At 41.9% G+C, this 24620-nt stretch overlaps 1 protein-coding gene across 1 annotated transcript in view; it reads left to right on the top strand.

Annotated features, from left to right (window-relative positions):
• Positions 1-24620, top strand: part of PRDM6 (PR/SET domain 6) — a 140888-nt gene that overhangs the window by 97770 nt on the left and 18498 nt on the right. The window contains exons 4-6 of the mRNA XM_083158432.1: positions 1878-2005; positions 8591-8715; positions 9537-9879. Of these exons, the coding sequence (XP_083014558.1) occupies positions 1878-2005; positions 8591-8715; positions 9537-9879 (596 nt within the window). The remainder of the gene's footprint in view (positions 1-1877; positions 2006-8590; positions 8716-9536; positions 9880-24620) is intronic.

Below are 24620 nucleotides of genomic sequence, written 5' to 3'. Positions count from 1 at the left end.
ATCCCCGTGCTTATTTTTTGCTTAAATTGTCTAGAGAATTTTTGTGCTGAAATGAAACTAGTAGAATTATTTTTGATTTGGTTTTGAAAAACCACCATCAAGTGTTCTGGATTGGATCCAGATATGGGCTAAGAATCGATACAAATCATAAACACTGCTAAAATCATGTACTTTTCGCAATCCAAAACCCTAAATCCTAATTTTGATTTGTATCCTTAATGATATGCCGTATTCTGGTATGCACTTTAAAGAAGTGAATATAAACATCTTAATTGTGTAAAAGCATACAGTATATAGGGTGAAGAGGAAAATGCCCCTATACAGAGGCAAAACCCTGCCTTGTGACAAGTTAGCCCAATATATATTACCATGGGACCAGGATATTAGACTGGCATAGCAATGAGACTTCAATGAGACACATTGAAGTCTCGGGATCCTTGACAAAGTGCACAGGATGCACGAAACGCGTTGGGTACCAATAAGAGAATCCCAGCCTGCTCCTACACCAGCCTCTCTACGCCCCGTGTAGCGCTGACTTCCGGTCACTTCCAGTTTCGGCGGCATACAGCGGACCCCTGCCCGGATGGTAGATGCTAAATTGTAGTGCGTTACCTTCCATGCCCAGGGGAAGGAGCAAGGCCGGGGGCTTCCATTTGGGATCCTTCTTCCGACCTTGCTCCTCCTCTCCACCCCCTCTCCTCCCCTGTGACATCAGGAGGTCCTTTAGCCCACTTCAATTTAGACCTAACCCTGCCCGGACCATAAGTGCAACCTGCCCCCGGCTAACTGCGCTTTACACATCAGGCACAAGTCACCTGGAATCAGGGAACAGCACGGTCGCAATGATCGATCACTCCAGGAGAACGGAGGATCGCAGGGTGAGATAGGTATGGGAGCACTGGCACTCTTCAACAAATATAAATCTTTCCCCAAAAGGGTGTAAACATTTATACTAACCACAAGCCTTCTTTACAGGTACCACTCTTATTATTATCATTATTTGCATTATACCATTATCCAGTATATCATTAACAATCTTTAGCGCTCTTTTTACATGTTCGTATTCGTATTCAGGCATGTATTCGTATTTTTGTCATTTACTAAAGTGAAATATTGTTAGTATTTTGTATTTTATGACCATAACAACCTGTCGTATTCGTATTTTTACAAAAATACGCCATTGAAAGAATATGCCTTGAATTTTACAGTACTCCAATGTCCTTTAATCTACTTTAAGTCATATTTCAACATATGAACATATACTAGGCGTATTCTAGTAGTTGTTAAAAAAATACTCCAAAAAAATACGACATATAAAAATACGAATCTCAAAAATACGACACCTTTGTAAATTGTGCTCCGGAATAAGAATGTATAAATCAAACACTCCACCGATAACAGTCATATACAAAATACGAATACGACTGAGACGGTTGTATTCTTAGTAAATTTTGCCATTTGGCTGAAATCACAGCCATGTGATTCATTTCAAGTTATATAACATTATTGTGGCCTTTACTATCCATATAGCAACTGTCCATTACCCCAGAACTCTTGTCTGGCAGTTCATTACGTAGTTGTCAAGCCAACATGATTGTGTGGGAAGCCTTATGTCATTTAGGACGTTTTCTAAACATGTTTATTATATGACAGATTGGCTTGATAAGACAGGATAAATTTATAGTACATCACAATGTGTTTCTCTCTCAAGTCAAACAACTCTTACGATCCATCCATAAACTGGTGACAAATCTCAGAGTAATAAATTCATACAATAGCTATATCAAGGCCCCGGCTACACAGTGAAAAACGATTGCTGATTTATTTATTCATTTTATTTATATAAGTTATTGAACTTGCAACCTCTTCTCCTCCAGATATATGACCAAGATGGGACACTACAGCACTTTATTGATGGAGGAGAACCCAGTAAGTCAAGCTGGATGAGGTACGTCCGATGTGCCAGACACTGCGGGGAGCAGAATTTGACAGTAGTTCAGTACAGGTAATGTGTTAAAAAAAATCCTGCATTATACAAGTTTAAGAATGATGTACAAATCACAATGTATTTGTAATAAGTTTTTAGAATCTAAAAAAATGCATTGCTTTATAGAATGCCTAGCAATGCAGTAATGTTTATATTGTTAATTTCAGTTGAAATTAAAATTGTGATGCGCTTAAATACTGAGAGGGCCTGATTCATAGGTGGACGGTAATCACAGAGCCGCTGCGCATTGATAACATGTTAAATCCTCAACAGGTGTCTTACCTAATTAGACACCTACTGCTGGCTTCTATGATCCACTGCTGCATCCTAAAACACAGGATCGGAGCACCATATTACTTAGGTGCACATCTTCAAATGGTCAGGCATTCCCGTTGTTGCCATAAACCCAACCAGCAAATACAGGGCAGTGTGAGCAAGGGCATAATTCATACTAAATTACATGATTACAATACTGAATTGCTCCGGTACTTCATTATTCAAAATTGTACTTGAGGCGAGTTGTATACTCAATTATTGGCTACCTATCAGGGATGTATACATAAACAGGCCAATAAGTGCTGGGGTGGCAATAAAGATTTAGTAACCATACATTATTTATAATAATATGCATGAAGGTACTGTCCTAGCCAATGGTGTCACTCGCTGGGAGTAGTCCGCGCCTGGGTTTTACCCTCAAAAGGGGCGACACCAAAGTGCTGGCTCTTCTGCAGTGACAGGAGCCGGATGCTGCAGTGTGATATTTTTCTGCAGCACTCGCTCCAGTCAGAGATAACAAGCTGGCACTGGGGTTACTGGATATGCCCACGGAGTGATAAATATGGGGGTCTCCATGAAGTCACCCCCTTTCAGTAAGGCCAAGCCCCCTTTTTGTTTGGTGTGATGGTGTTAATAAATACATTTGCAGATAATAGTCTGCCTACAGACATTGATGTTGTCAGCAGTGGATTTAATACAGGACACATCAGTAATCTAAGTAATAATTCATATAGTTAGTGGCATATTTATAATGGGTGCAAGGGGCCCACACCGCACATGCTGCACCCATTTTTAAAATACATTTATAGCTCTAGACACCCACGATGATGGCCACAGTGCTGCAAAAATAATTGGAAAAATGGCCCCCATTTCACAGAGATCTGTACATGCACAATTGCAGTACGGATGGTGTAGTGGTTAGCATTACTACCTCACAGCGCTGAGGTCATGGGTTCAATTCCTGCCATGGCTGTAACTGTGCAGAGTTTGTATATTCTCCCCGTACTTGCGTGAGTTTCCTCCGGGCACTTCGGTTTCCTCCCACAATCCAAAAATATACTGGTAGGCTAATTGGCTCCCAACAAAATTAACCCTAGTATGTCTGTGTGCGTGGTAGGGAATATAGATTGTAAGCTCCACTGGGGCAGGGACTGATGTGAATGTTCAAATATTCTCTGTAATGCGCTGTGAAATATGTGTGCGCTATATAAGAAACTGCTAATAATTAAATAAATAATTTGAGTCTAATACCTCTAGTGTTCAGACTCTACAGTGCTGTGCAGCTGCCGGCAGAGAGGAGGAGGCCCTGACGGAGGAGGCTGTACACGGACCTCCTCTTCTTTTAAAACAGACCACATCTAGGCTAGGAAATAATATATCAGTAATTATCAATTGTACATGGCCCTATTAGCATTGCCATGCAGTGGGCCGAGGTGCAGATCTCCCGCAATCTAACCAGACCTGTTAGTACAGCTTTAGTCAGTCATAGACAAGTATGTAAAGAATATACATGAGGTTTCCAACTTCCGTGTGGAACAGTAGAGCATTCTGTATCAGGTGAATAGGATGTCTCCAAAGCAGAAAGTGAAGTACTGTACTAGACAAGGCATTTTCACGTACTGTAGGGCCAACACTGTAATATTTACTTAGGCAATGGTAAAATGTAAGATTTTAGAAGCAAGCTTATAAAATAAGTAATGGCTCCTAAACAAAAAGTGTAGTAACATGCCCTAAAAATAAAAACAGCCACATGGATCAGACATTTTAATAGCAACCCTGATGAGATGTTAACAACCCAGTACAGTATGGTTTCAGATGTTTCAGCTTTCAGGGCACTGAACCATGAAAATTAAATAAACTCTGTTCAGTCACCAAGGAGCGGGGAGCCTATGGTAGTGAACACTTAAGGCATCAGCCTATTTTTGCATTGTCCAAAGTTGTCCTTTTCACAAAAAGTCAGCTGGTTTGAATTCACTGTGTTATGATGTCTAATATCTAAATGGAATTTTCTTCAAAGAGCTGTGTGATTGATTGACCCTCGGTTGAACGTTTTGTTTTTATTTTGAGGCTGACAATAATGTCCGTTGGCATGTGTTCTACTTCAACAGCGTTAGGACGCCATGAAGCTATCTTTATGAGTCATCCAACCACAATACTAAATACATGTCAGCAAAGGAAATATTATCCGAAATGAGAAAAATCCCTTTGATGTACTTCAGCATGCAGAGAGTTGTGCGAGTTTTGGAAGCATTATCCGCTTGGAAGAAATGGTGTATGCTTACAATGTTTTTTTCGTTCTACTCCAACCTTCAGAGACCACCCATTGCCTGAAAACAGTTCTGCCCTTTCAGCAGCAAACTGTGTCATTGGGATTTTTAGTACATTCGTTGCTACTTGGTTTTGTTTATTTTAGAGCGAGCCAAAGTGAGGAGTAGAAAGTAGACTTGATTTTTCTCAAGTTTTAGAAGTTACGACTGATTTTTTTTAACTTTTTTTAAACTGAGGCGACAGAATTTTCATTGCTGAAATGAGGCAAACAGTGAATCATAGTTGAGGTGGAAGTTTAAAGAGGGATAACAAAACAGCCCGTGCTGTCAGATATTCATAGAAAGCTGTAGGAATTTGTTCTGCTTAGCCAGCAGTGCCCTCACGAGACAAAATGGCTGTAAACAGAAAGAATAACAAGATAAATGAAAAGTTTTGCAGCTGCGAGTAAAATATTGAGAATCTGCACTTTTTTTATTGATCTTTATGATCCTGTTGCCAAAAGGCCGTTTGTGGTGACAAAATATGTTGACAAGTGCATATCTCACTTCAGTGAAAAATATAGGCATGGATTCCCATACGTTTGCAGTGTTACACTACAAATATCCCTGTTACAGATAAGTCTTTATGGAATGCTATACATCAAAGTACAAATATATATATTATTTACTTATTTATTTAAGAAACTGTAAATAAATAAATAAAGATATAATATATATTTTTTACTAATTTTCATATTTATCTTTAAGTAGTAATTACAAAAATACTTCAAGTGCAACAATATTGTTTTTTCCCTAAACCACAAATCCATACACATTGTATATATTTACTGGTTATGTAGTTGGTTACTAGTTGACCTTTCAATCACGTTCCACACCCGAGTAGTTGTTAATAAAATTCAATGTGTACAATGACTTTTTTTGAATATTTAAATATCCAGTCAATTGCAAATCTTTTTTAGAAATAATAAATCATTTATCATGATCTTAGTCTAAATAAGTTATTTTAATATATTTTAAGAAAATCACTGATTTCTATAAGCAAAAGTTAAGATCCAGTATGAAAATAACTCTTTAGTGGCATGAATAAGTAAATACAATTTGTAAATACAATGTGCTCAAAAAATGCCTAAGGGGTTCATTAAACATTAACTCCGACATTGTGGCAATAACTGTAAAGTGTTTAATATGTGTATTTTTTTAAACATAAATTAATATAATATAATTTATTGTTTATAGTTAATTAACAAATAAGAAATTATTACATTCATTAAATGCTTTATTCTAGGAATAAATTGATGCAATGTAAAATAAACGAATCAATGTAATGACATGGGGAAGGCTTTGGCAGCTATAGGCCGCAACATTTAGCCCATTGATGCATAAAAATATATTGTTCATTTAGAAAAAGTGCTCTTTGCCCTTCAGTTATAAACCCTCTAAACCACTGTACTTATATAGGATTAATGTAAAACCTAAATATATATCATGGGCCAAAATGTAATTATGTGCAATTTTTTTAGACAGCTGAAAAATTGCACCAAATCACACATATGAAATATGCTATTTTTTATCAAAACTTGCAAATGTAATTAGGTGCAGTTTTTTAGACAAAGTCAGAGATCTGGTGATTTCTGGTGATTTTTCTAAGTAACGGGAACGTGCAATTTTTTTAAATGGGAGTGCGGTTTATTGTAATTTTTTTTTTTAAACAACGTGGGGAACCCCCAAGCATAACCAGCCCCGGGCTTATTGAGCCAGTCCTGGTTTCCCAAATATGGTGGTAAAAAGTTATGGGGTCCCTTCGTATTTCAGAAACCAGCAACCGGCTCTTGGACTGGTACTGGTTACAAAAATACAGGGGACAAAAAGACAGGGGGTCTCCCGTATTTTGGAACCAGCATGTGGCTCCAACAGCCAGCTGTGTTTTGTCACAGCTGAGGGACACTTTTGGTGGATGCTGGGCTGATAATTTTGTTGTAAAAATTAGAATAAACATTAAACATTGGGTTGTGTTGTGGAACAACAAGTCTCAGCAAGCCTGCACCGCATGCAGGTACTTGGAAAACCTCAAGTCTCAGCAAGCCTGCTGGGATTTGCATAACCAATGATAAATAATTACACACATACACCTAGAACAGTAGAGCTTTATTACATACATGCATACACACATTCATACATGCAAACATACATGCTCACCTTGTCACGCTCCCCCCGTAGGTCTGTCCTCTTCTGCAGTAGGATCCAGGGGGTAAAAAAATGCTAAACCTCCAAACCGGAGAAGCTGCCTGTGTGTATACTTGCAGATGCCTCTCCCTCACTAGTCAGGGTGCATGCAGCATTACCAATTATGTGGCAGTAATAAGGGGGTGTGGGGGGGGTGATGGGCATTCCTGGCTGATGACTTGGATGTGGCCTAAAGTAACCCCAACAGGGTCATGTGTCAATAGTATGCAAGTTGGTATGCCGCTAGTGGTGTATCATCGGCAGTGTTATAGTGTGCAGAGATGCTAAATGTGAGAATATCAGTACCTGTACAGCAGGATACAGGCATCTTCACAGATATGTTGTTTTGGCCAAGCTTTTGGGCACTGCTTCTGATGCTGTGCTGCCCCACTATCACCAAATGGCACTATTCCTTAAAGTCCCAAAGGGTTTGTTACAAATTGGAAAAGGTTAGTGATTGTGATGGTGCTGCCCCAGTTTAAGCATAGAGAGCTCAAATACTTAGCTTCAAATCTTGGTACTGTAGCTTCTGGTCTGTATCATATGGATGCGTCCTCATTGGGTATGTGAAAACAGTGGGTTCTTCAATATGAAAGAAAGTTCCTTTGTCCCAGGTAAAATGAGGTTCCTATGTCACTCACACAGTATCGTAGTGAGGGGAAGCCTATCTGGGTTTCTTTAATATTCAGTTTGGTGGGAGGTTGTTATTTTCTATTTTTTGGCGTACCTCACTTACATGTAATCATGTTATAACATTCATATCATAGTATCTTTAAATGGCGTACCGGTACTCACGATTGTCTTTGGAGAGAAACGTTCATCAAGGTATCTTTGTCTTTTTAAAAAAATGTATTTGAACATACATGAAGTAAAAAGAATTCTCTTTTGGCATAAAATATGCTAAAAATTTAAAATAAAACTCCTTTGCTGTTAGAGGGTCGATTTGTATCCCCTGGAGTTGGTTAGGTCCAAGTGCAGTACTGTAGACCGGTTCCACAGACTGTACTTAAAAAGAGGGGAATCCTACCTTGTTCCTGGGGTGCGTCTCTGTACCAAGGTCTTCCAGCAAATGAAATGAAAGAGACTTTTATCTCGAAACGCGTAGGCAGGAGGACTTGCTTTTTAACACTCCATTTGCTGGAAGACCTTGGTACCGGAACCGGTCTACAGTACTGCACTTGGACCTAACCAACTCCAGGGGATACAAATCGACCCTCTAACAGAAAAGGAGTTTTATTTTTAATTTTTAGTATATTTTATGCCAAAAAGAGAATTCTTTTTACTTCATGTATGTTCAAATACATTTTTTTTAAAAAGACAAAGATACCTTGATGAACGTTTCTCTCCAAAGACAATCGTGAGTACCGGTACGCCATTTAAAGATACTATGATATGAATGTTATAACATGATTACATGTAAGTGAGGTCCTCATACCCCTAGACTGTAACCCCAACCTCAGCCACAACCATTGCTGCCCATGGCCTATTAGAGTTCTCATGCAGGGCAAACTACTGTGCTGCCCTCCCCCAGAAAGTGGCACATCTGGGCTTGTGCCTCGTGCCTATTGGTAAATTCACAACTGCTCCTGAGTAGTTATGTAACTGTAGTCATGAGAATAGGAGAATAAGGCTATAGTCATAAGCCAATGTTTAGAAAAGATCCGGGGGAGGGGCACTCTGCAATAAATCGGTTTCCTCTTGTAAAAAAAAATATTTTCAACTTTTGTCTCAATGGTTAGTTTTACGATGTTATGATATAAAGTTATTTATTTTCATGTTGTTTTAAATGTGAATGAAGGAAATTGAAATGCTGATTGATTTTCTGTTATTTTACCAGATCAAGCATTTTCTACAGAGCTTGTATTGACATTCCCCGGGGCACAGAACTGCTGGTGTGGTACAATGACAGCTATACGTCGTTCTTTGGGATTCCATTACAATGCATAGCTCAGGATGAAAACTGTAAGGAACTTGGCATCATTAATTGTATTACTTCTGTGTTTCTTTTCCTAACCATGAGTGGGGAAGATTTTCTTTTAAACTGTGTACAGTGCCTACTCACCGCCATTTTGTATGCCCAGTCAGTTTAAACAGCCCATGGGTGACAACTTGCTCCTTGGTATTTTCCTGTCATGTGCAGTAGGTATTCTCAGTCAGTTAAGTGTGTAAGTAAGGGGTTACAGGTGGCCTTCTAATCCCTTTTTCCCATCAGCTGAGTGCTAGCGTTTGTAACAAACAAAAAAACCTAGCTATGTTGATTTGCCTTATTATTGTTAAAAATAATTGTGTATATATATATATATATATATATATATATATATATATATATATATATATATATATATAAGATTCCTAAGGCGGCACTCCTATGCAGGGTTGCTGGGGATGGTGGCACTTGAATGACTTGCTGTGTGAATTTCATTCAAGTGCCTCCTTGCTGTGAGAATTTCATTCAAGTGCAACCCTGTATGTATGTATGTATATATATATATATATATATATATATATATATATATATGTTTGACCTTTACAGTGCTGAATAATACCTTGTTGCTATGTAAACACACTGAAATAAATGAGTATGTGCCATTATATACTTATATACTTGACATAGAACATGTTACTATGAAGGAACAATTTTCTTTCCTCCGTATTTCATATTTTTTTATCCATTATGTGTTATAGTGAATTCATATTTCTGTGATATCTACATCAATAATGTCTGTAGATTTTCTTTTGTGTGATCAATATATTTAGCAATTCTCTGCCTTTATGTTTTTTAGTGAATGTTCCATCTCCGGTAATTGAAGCCATGTCCAGACAAGACCCTCTGCAACCCTTCAACAAAAATGGCAAGTTGCCTTCTTCCACATTGCAAAGGTCTATAGTTTTCCCACAGACTCCATGCAACAGAAATTATTCTCTCCTGGATAAGTCTGGGCCTCTGGACACAGGATTTAACCAGATTAATGCTAAAAACCAGCGAGTTCTTGCCAGTCCCACCTCAACAAGCCAACTCAACTCAGAATTCAGTGACTGGCATCTTTGGAAATGTGGACAATGCTTTAAGACTTTTACCCAACGGATTCTACTACAGATGCATGTGTGCACCCAGAATCCAGACAGGTAAAACAAGATGACATGGGCAGTCGTGAAGGTTACATTATCTACACTGCTTATTCACACTTTTTTTAACTGATATATACTGTACATACATGTGCAAAACATACAGCTAACATGAGAATCCTTCTCATATGAAAGAGTGTAGTAAATACAATTATATTTATAGAATGTTTCCTTCAAAGTTTTGTTTTTAGCGTTTTCTGTTCACAGAACGAAACTGAATTCTGCATAGCTTATTTTACAATTCAGAACTCAGGGGCAGATTTATTAAGCTTGGTGAAGTGATAAATGGTCTGGTTTTTATCACCGGCCAATCAGCTCCTACCAGTGAAGGTACAGGCTTGGTTTCAAAAATGACAGGTAGGAGCTGATTGGCCGGTGATAAAAACCAGACAGTTTATCACTTCACCAAGCTTAATAAATCTGCCCCTCAGTTTCAGATGAGTTGCCTCCTCTTATATGTCACACACTGTGGAGTCTCCTGCCTCTGTTATATAGGGCAACTGAAACATCAGACAGATCCAGTGCTTGAGTGAGGACATGGTTGATTGTGTTGGCTGCAGAGCTGGCTACACAACTGCTCTGCAGCATACTGAGTGAACAGGGAAAGGAATGCTTTGCTTTAGGGATAGCCATTAGTGCATTCACCATCGATGGTTACTATGTGGGGAAGAGCAAATGACTATCAATAGAAGCAATGGAGGTTCACCATGGACAAAGCAGAATCTGGGGGTCAGAACATTGTGGGTACATCAGGGGGCAGAGCTAGACTACATATCCTGGCACCAAGTAAGGGGAAAACCAAAATATTGGCAGGCTCTGTAACGCTATATTTTATTGGCATTTATCTATTGATGGCTTGTAACCATCAATGGTTAATGGCCAACCCTGTTTTGGCCAAGTAGCTGATCTTGTCCACTGCTGGGTACCACAGGGGGTAAAATATGTCCAGGGGGTAATATATACCCATCCCATCAAATTCTCAGCGCCTCTATATCAGCGGCATTCAGCATGCAACACCTCTCAAACCTCCTCCAAATTGAGACAAATGTTCTGCTAAGGGGGGGACACTTTCAAAAGCTTGATTGCCCTTCCAAGAATTGCAAAGTTTTGGAGGGATTAAACAGTAAATGTCACATCATAGTCCAAATTTATATTTATTATTTATTTATTAACAGTTTCTTATCAAGCGCACATATCCCACAGCGCTTTACAGAGAATATTTGAACATTCACATCAGTCCCTGCACCAGTGGAGCTTACAATATGTATTCCCTACCACATGTACACGCACACACAGACATTCTAGGGTTAATTTGTTGGGAGCCAATTAACCGACAGTATATTTTTAAATTGTGGGCGGAAACCGGACTACCCGGATGAAACCCACGCAAGCAAGGGGAGAATATACAAACTCCACACAATTAGGGCCAATCGAACCCATGACCTCAGTTCTGTGAGGCAGTAATGCTAATCATTACAACAACCCTAGAATTAACCATCATATACCTACCCCAAAGGGGGTATTTCCTCTTCTTTACTTTATCTAACGAACCATTGTAATTGGATTTAACTGGAAAAAATTTTATTATATGTCACGGAAAACATTATTATGATCTATAGGTGTATATATATATAAAGAGCAATGTCAATCCTTTATGATCACCAGTTGTGTTCGTATATAGCATTATAGTGTCCTGAATATAGCATTTTTAAAGGTGCAGTGAGGTTAAAATAGTGTGTCTCTATTAAAAGATTTATTCTTTGTTTTCTCATGTTCCCCATCATGCAAGGTTAGATTAATGACCGTCATAGGTATAAAACATCAGGCCAAGATTCTATAAATGCCTTTATGTCTCCCAGAGAGAGAATGCCTCGCATCTCTGTGCTTATGTGACAGTCATTCCCGGGTTCACCTGCGGTGTACAGCGTGTAAGAACTTAATTAAGTACTAAGAGGCAATGAATTGGAATTTTTTGCTTAGCACAATTTTTCTTCAGAGCAGGCAAAGCTATAAATCGTGTGAAGCTGTCAAAAAGATATACCTGCTCTAGCAGTGATGTGGAGGAAAACAGATGCCATTTATTCAATAAACTAATATCCATACAGAAGAAAAATGTTGACCAGATACCTTAGAGTCAAAGTTGGTTTGAACGTTTGTCAATAAGGAATTTTATGGCTGTGAACTGTAGATGAAATTTAGCTGAACAAGTGAATTAGAATTTCTGGTACTTTGGCCAGTGGCACAGTGGATATAATATAGTCATTATTTATGCATCAAAGCTCGTTTATCTGACAATTCTGATAGCTGGCAAGAGGAAGAAAAAAATCTAATTAATTTAATCACATTTTTTTGTCTGGTTTGCTTTTTTCCAACAAAAAGTAAATGTTAACTTAATACAAGTAAAATATAAGTAAATAAAAATCTGAATTTCATGGGTTAACATGAAATTGGTATACACAATTATACTACAAAAATCAGGAGTGAATCAGAGAGAAAAAAAACCATGAGTATGCATTTTAATATAAACGGCAGCAGTGTACAGTATATTTACATTAGTCTGAGACTTGTCACTGGCTTATGTCCCCTATTCATACCCCTAATTAAATCTCCATTTACATAATAATTTCATTGTTTTGTTAATTTCCTCCTTCAGGTTATATTATATAATAGTTAGAGGAAGAGAACAAGTGTTGGCTTTTTTACGTAGTTCCTAGTTTGAAATAAGGGAAATGTCAGCAGAAATGACACTGGGTAAAAAGGAATCATAGTGCTCTCAGGCAGCATCCAAATGGTGGACAGATAATGTCTAGCTCGACAGTCAATTGGACCACATCATGTGGTTGACATACATACGATTGACATGGTCTGGGATGAGGTATCAATATCGAGAAACTTTGAAAAACTTATGTTGAGGTTTTTATATGTTAACCAGTTTTGTGTAGAACTTTTCCTTATATTGACCTTTCTCCATTGTAAACCTTGTGCTTGTCGAATTTTTTGGGTTGAGCGTCACCTATACATTTGTAGACCTGCTACACCGCACCCCTCCCAGACCTAGGTCTCATTTATCCGAAGAAACTATTTGCTATGTTTTGACATCAATAAATGTAAATGTTTCACACAGTTTCCACACTATACAAAAGATGAGGCAATTTCTATAGTTCTCCCTTCCCTAAATTCACCAATCACTGAAACTGAAGCAGAATTGATGTCACAGTTTAAGTTCTAAAAAGAGTGTTATTCAAGCCTGATTAATGTGAAGTTCACACATTTGAGATTTACGCTGGGAGACATACTTACCTACTTTGTAAGTCTCCTCTCCCAGGGAAGCCCAAGTGCAGGGCACTTCAGGGGACGGGGACGAATGGTCACGCCATTAGGCCTTGCCTTCAACATAGGGTAACATTCAAAATTCATGGGTCCATGGTGGGGCAGAGTGGGGTGAAGCTAAATGATGTAGGCCTGATGTGAGAAAGCTATCTATTGTTCTTGGGCTGCTGGGGACTACCTCAAAAATTGTGAGCCTCCCGCACAGGGCTGCCACTAGGAATTTTGGGACCCGTGACTGATTTTCAGTCCGCCCCCCCCCCCCCCCCCCATTTCCTGTGCAACTCCTGCTGCAGGTCCCGAAGCACAGGCTTCTTTAATGCAGGATGCCGGCGGCCAATTAAAATGCAGCACTGGCTGGTGAACCAATCAGAGCTCCTGTACCGGCAGCTGCTCTGATTGACACCAGCTCTGATTGGTTCAAAAGCCAGTGCAGCACAGCGGAGGCAGCCGCGCGCGGGGGGGGGGTTGTTTGCGGTGGGCAAAATTAGCTGCCTGGCCCCTTCCAGAGACCGGGGCTCGGGCCCAGGACGGCTGTACCCACAGCACCCCCTGTCGGCGACCCTGCTCCTGCATCTTCAGAGGGAGTAGGCAAGTATGATTTTAATTTCAACATGGTGTTTGTAGGTTTCGTGGCATACAAAGTACAGACGCAGCATGCTGTGGAAGAATGCAGCAACTGGGCAAAGAGGCAAGATCAGAATTTTGTTAAGAGGGTATTAGATGTTGCCTTTCACTCCCCCTGGTACATACCTCTGATAAGCTATTTTATATTTGATCCCATGTGTTATCACCCAATATTACTGTAGGTCATTTACAGCAGAGTAAAAAAAAAAGTCTGCAATTGGACAGCTCAATAGTACCATCAGGCTCAGAGTCTATTTTTACTATGTGTTTAATAACCCCAAGTAATTGGCTACCGAACTAAATCCCTGGAGACAGATAAAGTGGACAGAGATAAAGAACCAACCAACCAGCTCCTTTCATTTTTCAAAGACAACCCGTAACATGGCATTTAGGAGCCCATTGGCTGGTACTGTATCTCCATCCACTTTATCTCTATCTAAAGGTCTAGTATATAAGGAACCTCTCAAAGGACTATACTGTAGCTGTGAGAGGGACTATATTAACAGGAGCACTCAATGTCCTGGCAAGGGTGGTCAGAAAGGATCAAAGTCACGCACTGTAAATGGCAAAACACTGGTGGCAAGGATAATGCAGAGTAAACACCAATAGGGTGTTAGTGGCATAACAACAGAGGAGGGGCCCCGTGTGCAATCTCACTTTGGGCCACCTTCTCTCTAACCAGCAGTTACAGTAAGCCTGGAATTCCTGGTAAATTTACTAAAGCTTGTGAAAATAGGTGATTTTGCCCATAGCAACCAATCAGATTCTGTCTATCATTTTTCTATTGCATCCTAGAAAATGAAAAACAGGATCTGATTGGTTGCTTTGGGCAACATCAACACTTTTAATTTTTAGAAGCTTTAGTAAATTTACCTCATGAACAGAGAATGAAATTTTGGTCTCTAGTGCTCAAATACAAACAATATAAATTGCTCAGTGGCGTTAAGGTGGACTTGAAATATAACAGAACTAATTATAATATTAAGACTATAAACAATATGTTGGTTACTCATAAATGTATATATATATATATATATATATATATATATATATATATATATATATCTTTCCTACATATATATTGCACTTTGAATTATCTTCTGGTCCTGACGAAGGGTTAATACCCGAAACGGCGTAGACCGTTAAGAAGAAATAAGCTTCACTTTTCTTGCTTCACAAGCCCCGGAGTGACTCCCGTTATTTGGAGGTTGTATTGGTGGAGGCAAGTGCCACAGGGGAAGGCACCCGGGCTCTTTATACTAGCAGAAAGCGGGGAGTGCCGGACATACAAAGGATCTATATATATATATAAATAGAGAACAAAAAAGAGGGCACTCACCAATCGTTGAATAAACGTGAAAAAAAGGGATTTATTGTTGCTCACATGACACGGCTAACGTTTCGGTCTTGTCCAAGACCTTTGTCAAAGCCAAGCAATGTATAGAAGAGGTCCTTCCACCATGAACACCCAATTCACACTGGCCACCTGAGCCTCATATCGAAGGGGTCCCAACTTGAAGCAGCTCTTGATGAGACCGACCCTTCAACCATCTAAAGGAGCTACAAATTGGCTTACGCCTGGCCGTAAAGGGTGCTTTCGCTGTGCGGATTGCACAACGTGCAGGTCGATGTCCTCGGGCTCCACATTTCCACACCCGCATAGTGGTAAACCCATACAGATTCGGCATAGGTTGACATGCACATCAAACCATGTCATCTACACACTAACCTGCCCGTGTGGTCAGATGTATGTTGGGATGACGACCCGCAGCTTTAGGGAGCGTATGGCGAATCATCGCTATTCAATCCGACAGGCTATCGATACACATAAGAGCGATAAACCTGTAGCCCTACACTTTCTTCACAAGGGACATTCTATCTCAAGTCTTAAATGCATGGTCATCGACCACATACCGCCACTCCCGAGAGGCAGCGATCGGGAATGTAAATTAAAACAACGGAAGGCAAAACGGATTGCTACTCTGGGGACGGTTACCCCGAAGGGACTTAATGAGTACAACTCACTCAATGTATTCCTGTGAGTCCCTGCTGATTTTGGTAGAATCAGATAGGATACTGATATGGCATCCTATGATATAACTAGCCCGGCTGTTCATTGCAGCTTTTTTGACGGGCGGGCCATTGTTGACATGATCGAGATGTACTTATATGTATATTTGTATGTCTTGTCTGTTAAAATATATGTACTTTTTTCACATTTGTTTAGTAATATGGATTTGCTGGTCCACCTACAAGTGGTTAGACTTTATTACTGTGTATAAATAAAATAATATAGAAAATGTTTGATAAAAAAATGTTTGATATAAATATAGCTGTGGCACCATGACAACGAGGTATGGCTATTAGGAAACTGGCTCATTTGCAGTTATGAGAATAGTAATTCCCCTTTTTGTAGTGTTATACTGGGTCTTTTAGCGCGTGACAGTGGAGCGATTGATCCCTTACTTAGTTTTTACCTGTGACCTTATGTGACTTGAATGTGATGGCATAGGTAAGTGGTTGTTGTTGTGACTACTGTTACCATGGCGCCAACAGCGCCGCATGATAATGACGTGGGGTGTAATCACTTCACTTTCTCTAAGTTTCTGCTCAGTGATGGTGACGCTAAAACAATGGAAGTAATGGCACTTCCGGTACCGGGCGTGCATTCCAGCAGCGTGGAACTCATAGTACTTCCGGTTTCGTGGCACTTTATGTTTGTAATTATTTTTCATGATCTAACCACACATTATACTACATGCCAGTTCACTTAATAGCTTGACCGCTTTGTCAGCCAGCTCATCACTGTGTATATAAACCAGTAGTTTGTTTAGATATATGATTTGTGTGTTACATGGCTGTGATTGGTTACTATGTATACCATGTGATGTAGAACAGGTATATATACCGCTCAGGGGGCCAGTGTGAATTGGGTGTTCATGGTGGAAGGACCTCTTCTATACATTGCTTGGCTTTGACAAAGGTCTTGGACAAGACCGAAACGTTAGCCGTGTCATGTGAGCAACAATAAATCCCTTTTTTCACGTTTATGTTCAACGATTGGTGAGTGCCCTCTTTTTTGTTCTCTGTTATTTGGATACCATATCCTTGGAGTGAGCACCACCGTGGTGACTCGGTTGTCATAGGTGCGGAATTTCTGGAAATTTATATATATAAATATATATATATTAGGTGATTCATCGCGCACTACGGGCACTCTTCACACCGTCGTAAGGGGCTCCGCCCACTTAACATGTGAACGCCTTTAGTGTGTGAAATCTGGTTTGTATTATATGGAGGATTACCTGTATTGGTACTATAGTTAGCGGTTTCCTTTTTAAGATGAAAAGGGCATATGATTGTGAAGAGGGTGTAGATTATTTTGTTGGTATGAACAGTGCTTACAGACAATGGGCGTCTGTGGTGTTGGTGTGGCTGGTTGCAGGGGTAAAGCGGAATGTAGAGGGGCAGGTGCAGTGTTTTGGCAGGTGGATGTGGGGGTGCTGCGTGTGGTGAAAGGGGGGGCTTGGTGTCGTTGGGAGGGGGGGCGTTTTTTTTGCGAGTGGTGGAGTTGGAGGTGCATGTGGGTGGTGTGGGTGTGTGAGGTGCGGGGGTGAGGGTGCTGTAGTTGGGTGGGGGGTGGTTGATGCCAATGTTGGAGGGGTGGTTGTGGGGTTTTTGGGTGGTTTAGGGAAGGGGTTTGGGCATGTTGTGGATGTGTTAAAGGCTGGTGTAGCGGTGGTGGGGGAGGGGCGGTTGTCATGTTTGTGCAAGTGGATGGCAGAGTGCTGTGGGTCATGGTGGAGGAGCGGGTGTGGTGGTGCGGTGTGTGTTGTAGTATGGTGCGTGGCAGAGGTGTGCAAGTGTGGCGGGGTTTTTTTGTGGGTGGTGTGGATGGGCTAGTGTGAGGTGCGAGATAGTGTGGGTGGTGGAGTTACACATGTGGTGGTGGTCCGTGTGGGTGGTGTGTGTAGGTGTGGTACGGGGGTGCACCGGTTGTGAAACATGCATTTGCGGGTGTGCTGTGGAAAGTGTGTGGTGTGGTTGGGAGACAGATGGGTGCATGGGTAATGCGGGAGGGGGATGGGCGGGTGCAGTGTTTGGGCTGCTTGATGCGGGGGGTACTGCGGGATGGAGAGGGGCAGGTGCTGTGTTTTTGCAGGTGGATGGGGGGGTGCTGTGAGTGTTGGGGGGATGATGTTGTTGTATGCATGTGATGTGTTGTGGGTGTGTGAAGGTTTGGTGCAAAGTTGCTATGGGTGTGAAAAGGCATTAGGGGGTGGTGTGTGTTGTGAAGTGGTGGATGGGGGGAAATTGTGTGTGGTGGAGTGTATGTGGGGTGGTTCGCCATGTGGGTGGTGTGGGTTGGTTAGGTGTGGTGGTGCACCATTTTAGTGCGGTGCATTTGCGGTGGTGCTGTGGTTGTAGTAGCAAGGGTAGTGTGTTTGGGTGAGATATGGGTGTGTCGGCAGTGTAGGTGGGGTATGGGCTGGTATGGTGTTGCCATGGGTGGGTGCATGGATACTTTGAGTTAAGGAATTTGGGGTGGAGGTGTGGCGTGTGTTGGTGTATTCATGCCACCAGGGGCAGGTGCAGTGTTTTGGGAGGTAGAATGGGGAGTGTAGTGTAGGTGTGGGAGGGGCGGTTGTCGTGGTTGTGCAAGTGGATGCAGGGTTCCTGTGGGTGCTGGAGGGGTGGGTGCGGTGGTGTTGCATTTGTGTTGTAGTGGTGTGGGTGGTGGGTGGGGGAGGGTGCTTATTGGTGTGGGGGCAGTGGTGGTGTGGGACGGATGGGCGCGTTGGTAATGCGGTAGGGTTATGGGCAGGTAGAGTGTTGTGGCGGCTGGTTGTGGGGGTCTAGGGGGGTTAGGAGGTTTGGGTGTTGGGGTGGTGAGGTTGAGTGCATTAGTAGTGTGGTTGGGGAAGTGGGGTACGTGAAGTGGCTGCAGGTGGGTGACAGTGTACAATGGTAGGGGTGGGTGTTCTGCAAAATAGTTAGGCTTGCGAGGAGGGGGATGTGTATACACTGTAGTTAGGCTTGCAGGGGTGTACTGTATAAATAGAGTTAGGCTTTCGGGGGGAGGGGGTGTATAGGTAGAGTTAGGGTGTGTGTGTGGTTACTAACCTGGGCTTAAAAGGAGGTGGCTTTTGGGGGACACGTCGGACCAATTAACTGTTGCATCCTATGGGGACCTCCACTTCCAGGTTCACTGCAGGCTGCTTCTCCCTTCTGTTCACCCTTCTGCCACTGGGACCCGCATTTCTTCTGGTCCAGTGGCAGGCACCCTGCTTGTGTCCTTTTCTGCTCCCTTTCATCAGGCCAGGTCAGCCTGACTAGTGTCATACATTCAGGGGCCGGCACAGCAGAGAGCAGACACATGTGCAGGGAGGGAGAGACACTCTCTGAATCCCTCTGCCAGCCAGCACACACATATTGGCGCAGTGCCAGTTAAGTTAAAGATTGAAGGTGGGGTGAGGCTGTGAGCAGCATGCGTGGGGAGGGGGCAGTTGGGAGTCCCCCCAGCATGAAGGAAAAGTTGCTGTGCACATGTGCACAGCATCTATTCAGCGACGCAGTGGATGAAAATGGGGCGTGACCTGGTGGGAACGTAATTTGCATATACCCCACCTTCATTTGCATAGTCCACGCTCCTTTTTTCGACGCAAGGGTCCCGCTTCATAGACTGAAGAAGTTGGGAGGTATGTGGCTGCACCGGTGCCTCCCCATCACTGCATAATGTGTGTGGGCTGTGGGGATGTGTGCACATGATGGGGAACTTTTTCGGTTCCCTGCAGCAGCTGATCTATAGTGTTTGTGAGGACTGAAGTCTGTGACTGTGTGTATAACTCCTCCCATGACTCCGCCCAGTGTTATACACACAGTCACAGACTGACAGTTCTGGCTAAATATATAAGAGATAGGTAGATGTAGTGATCCGGCATTCTACTGTTGATGAACAGCCGCTCCGGTGCCCTCTGCAGGAAATGTAATAAAGGTTGTGTTAGGCAGTGGCACTCTGGAGACTTGTATTCAAAAAGTATCAACTGTGTTTATTAAATAATCATCATCTCATAGGTCCGACGTTTCGGGGATATATATATATATATAGATATAGATATAGATATATTATATATTTAGATAAATGACCTCAAATATTGCATGTGATTGTTGAAAGGAAGGGATCATGTATTCTTTTTATGATAAGCTTTGGGTCATTGGTTAAAGACTCTGCATTTATGACTGGCCATAGGTAAACAGTATAACATCTGTATAATCATGCTGAATGTACATAACACCTTATGTTTCTTCCAATGACTAATGTTTCTCCACTGCACAAAACAGTTCCGTAACCCCCCAAAAAAGGCTTATTTGACAGAATTTCAATAAGAGATTTATGCACGCATTAAAACAACTACTGTTAGAAGCTAATTGTGTGTGCTGAGTGCGTTACTCAGATGTGAGGGAACATAATTCCCCATTGAGTAACATAATATGGGAGAAAATATTTGAAAAGCATTTTTTTCTTCAATAAAGATTAAAGAAAGAAAACTGTGGGACCTCGGAGCTAAACTGCAGAATGGGCAAAAAAAAATCTTTCTAGGCTGGATGTAAAATCCTATAACTAAAATTGACTTATGGCTGCTTATACCGTATGTTACAGAGACAGCATTTTTATGTAGAATCACAATCAATACTGATGGGAAGTGTGATCTACTTTCCTAAATACCAGAGTTGCCAACATTTTTAAATAGTGTTCAGGGATTTTTGGAATAATCGAATGACTTGTTGGCTTTTGGACTGGTAGATCAAAGCATCTAAGCTAACTCACCGTATCATGATACAATCCCCATTGCATAACATGTAAACGCCAGGTTCTACCCAGAATACGTATATATTATATATATCAGTATTGCAATGTACAGGTATAAATAGTAGGAAAAACGGTACTCTTTACTTAGAAGGGCGCCCACGATTTTGATCGTGGGCATCGTTAGTAAAAAATCTCGGACATCTCGGGCATTGAATGCACTAAAAAATCGGGTGCGATCAACCGACGAGATGCCCGAGATTTCCCATAGGGAACAATGTTAAATGTCTCAATTGACCCAATTTTCCTGTTCAATGCCTCAATTGACCCGATTTTTCCATAGGAAACAATGTTAAATGGGCCACAGAGGCCAAATAGGCACCCTGAAGTGTATAATGGCCACCCGAATTGTTAACGCCACCCCACGATCAACGTCAACCCGATGCGTGGCGAGCGCAGCGAGCCCGCGAGGGGCGGCGGTACGCGTCCTACGACCTTTTCATACCCCCACTATCCACGTCGGCGTGGAGTTGAGAATATAAAGTGTGGCGAGCGCAGCGAGCCACCGAGCCCGAAGCGTGGCGAGCGCAGCGAGCCCCGCGCGGGTACACGGACAGCTGTGAAGCCCGCGAGGGGACGCGGATACCTGTGAAGGTATCCGCGTCCCCTCGCGGGGCTCGCTGCGCTCGCCACGCTTCGGGCTCGGTGGCTCGCTGCGCTCGCCACACTTTCTATTCTCAACTCCACGCCGACGTGGATAGTGGGGGTATGAAAAGGTCGTAGGACGCGTACCGCCGCCCCTCGCGGGCTCGCTGCGCTCGCCACGCTTCGGGTTGACGTTGATCGTGGGGTGGCGTTAACAATTCGGGTGGCCATTATTCACTTCAGGGTGCCTATTTGGCCTCTGTGGCCCATTTAACATTGTTTCCTATGGAAAAATTGGGTCAATTGAGGCATTGAACAGGAAAATCGGGTCAATTGAGACATTTAACATTGTTCCCTATGGGAAATCTCGGGCATCTCGTCTGTCGCATCGCACCTGATTTTTTAGTGCATTCAATGCCCGAGATGGCCGAGATGGGCGCCCTTCTAAGTAAAGAGTACCGGAAAAACAAATAAACAAATGAGAATGTAATATTTAGTGAGAGCCCTCTATGGTGATAGAAGCCTATGGCATTTGCATGGTCTGCTTTAACTCTGACCTTATATGTTCTCACATAAAATATTTAATATATTTTTCTATGTAGAAAAATAAAAAGCAAAGTCTTCTATTAAGCCATATAGAAATGTTTACGCTGTTTCCACAATTCATCTATACCGTATGTTACAGAGACAGCATTTTTATGTAGAATCACAATCAATACTGATGGGAAGTGTGATCTACTTTCCTAAATACCAGAGTTGCCAACATTTTTAAATAGTGTTCAGGGATTTTTGGAATAATCGAATGACTTGTTGGCTTTTGGACTGGTAGATCAAAGCATCTAAGCTAACTCACCGTATCATGATACAATCCCCATTGCATAACATGTAAACGCCAGGTTCTACCCAGAATACGTATATATTATATATATCAGTATTGCAATGTACAGGTATAAATAGTAGGAAAAACGGTACTCTTTACTTAGAAGGGCGCCCACGATTTTGATCGTGGGCATCGTTAGTAAAAAATCTCGGACATCTCGGGCATTGAATGCACTAAAAAATCGGGTGCGATCAACCGACGAGATGCCCGAGATTTCCCATAGGGAACAATGTTAAATGTCTCAATTGACCCAATTTTCCTGTTCAATGCCTCAATTGACCCGATTTTTCCATAGGAAACAATGTTAAATGGGCCACAGAGGCCAAATAGGCACCCTGAAGTGTATAATGGCCACCCGAATTGTTAACGCCACCCCACGATCAACGTCAACCCGATGCGTGGCGAGCGCAGCGAGCCCGCGAGGGGCGGCGGTACGCGTCCTACGACCTTTTCATACCCCCACTATCCACGTCGGCGTGGAGTTGAGAATATAAAGTGTGGCGAGCGCAGCGAGCCACCGAGCCCGAAGCGTGGCGAGCGCAGCGAGCCCCGCGCGGGTACGCGGACAGCTGTGAAGCCCGCGAGGGGACGCGGATACCTGTGAAGGTATCCGCGTCCCCTCGCGGGGCTCGCTGCGCTCGCCACGCTTCGGGCTCGGTGGCTCGCTGCGCTCGCCACACTTTCTATTCTCAACTCCACGCCGACGTGGATAGTGGGGGTATGAAAAGGTCGTAGGACGCGTACCGCCGCCCCTCGCGGGCTCGCTGCGCTCGCCACGCTTCGGGTTGACGTTGATCGTGGGGTGGCGTTAACAATTCGGGTGGCCATTATTCACTTCAGGGTGCCTATTTGGCCTCTGTGGCCCATTTAACATTGTTTCCTATGGAAAAATTGGGTCAATTGAGGCATTGAACAGGAAAATCGGGTCAATTGAGACATTTAACATTGTTCCCTATGGGAAATCTCGGGCATCTCGTCTGTCGCATCGCACCTGATTTTTTAGTGCATTCAATGCCCGAGATGGCCGAGATGGGCGCCCTTCTAAGTAAAGAGTACCGGAAAAACAAATAAACAAATGAGAATGTAATATTTAGTGAGAGCCCTCTATGGTGATAGAAGCCTATGGCATTTGCATGGTCTGCTTTCACTCTGACCTTATATGTTCTCACATAAAATATTTAATATATTTTTCTATGTAGAAAAATAAAAAGCAAAGTCTTCTATTAAGCCATATAGAAATGTATACGCTGTTTCCACAATTCAATTGCACATAAAATTTCATAAAGCAGAGCTTGCAACCAATAGTCCGACGTCCCTTTCTGCATTGGAGTATACTTGTTTCGGAGGACATGCTGGAACATTATAGTTTAGGTAGAATCTTTTGAGCAGCCTGTAAACTTGGAATGATTAAAGCTGTGTTCTTACTTGACAGCAAGGTCAAACAGGTTAATTTATAATGCCTCTTATTATACGCTTGGTTTCCTTTTATAAAGTATCCACAGGACCTGTGTAATGGAAGCTGAAACACATAACACGGCAATGTGCTGTACAAATTAAGTCAAAGCTATTTAATTTGTTTGACCATTCCTTATTTATTCTTAACCTTTAGCAAAGTTTTGTAACATGTCTACTTTAGTACTTACCTGCAGTTAATTATTATGCTTTTTAAAACCTTAAACTCTATACTAAGCCTTCCTACCTCTATGTCGGTTTGTTTCTACTCAGTTTGTTTAATCACTGTTGTTTCCAATTGTAAAGTGCAACGGAATATGCTGCCCGATATTAGAAACTGTTAATAAAAAATTAAATATTAATCCAAGAGTTCCAATCTAACAAAGAAAATCTTAAATATTTTTCTTTTATTAGCTATTTAATAAGGTAACATAGACTAAATACTATTGAACAATAGTGGTTTCGTAAGGTGTTAAAGCATAGTCATTAGGTGGCAGGCGGGACAATGATATTTTATTTAACAAGGAATTCCTCTTTAGTGCAAATTCATTATTTTGTAAGTATGGGGCAGTGCGTACAGTGTAATGGTTAGCATTAGTGCCTCACAGCACTTAGGTCATGGGTTTGATTCCCACCATGGTCCTAACTGTGTGAAGTTTGTATATTCTCCCTGAACTTGCTCCTTGTTTCCTCCGGGTACTCTGGTTTCCTCCCACATTCCAAAAATATGCTGGTATGTCAATTGGCTCCCAACAAAATTAGATTGTAAGCTCCAATGGGGCAGGGACTGATGTGAATGTTCAAATATTCTCTGTACAGCGCTGGGGAATATGTGTGCGCTATATAAATAACTTTTAATAAATAAATAAGTATAATAGTTGTGCCCCTTTATTGGCCACAGCTGCATCTAAATCTAAATATGGTGGTTTGTTTAGAAACAGCATGTTCTGTACTCGTTGATAACATTGGCTGACAGACAGTGTCTACGCCAGGGGTGGCCAA

The sequence above is a fragment of the Crinia signifera genome, chromosome 1 (assembly GCF_055691185.1).
Source record: "Crinia signifera chromosome 1, ASM5569118v1, whole genome shotgun sequence".
In the NCBI taxonomy this organism is placed as follows: Eukaryota; Metazoa; Chordata; class Amphibia; order Anura; family Myobatrachidae; genus Crinia; species Crinia signifera.
Note: the sequence above shows the minus strand (reverse complement) of the source record. Positions and strands in the feature narration are given on the sequence as shown.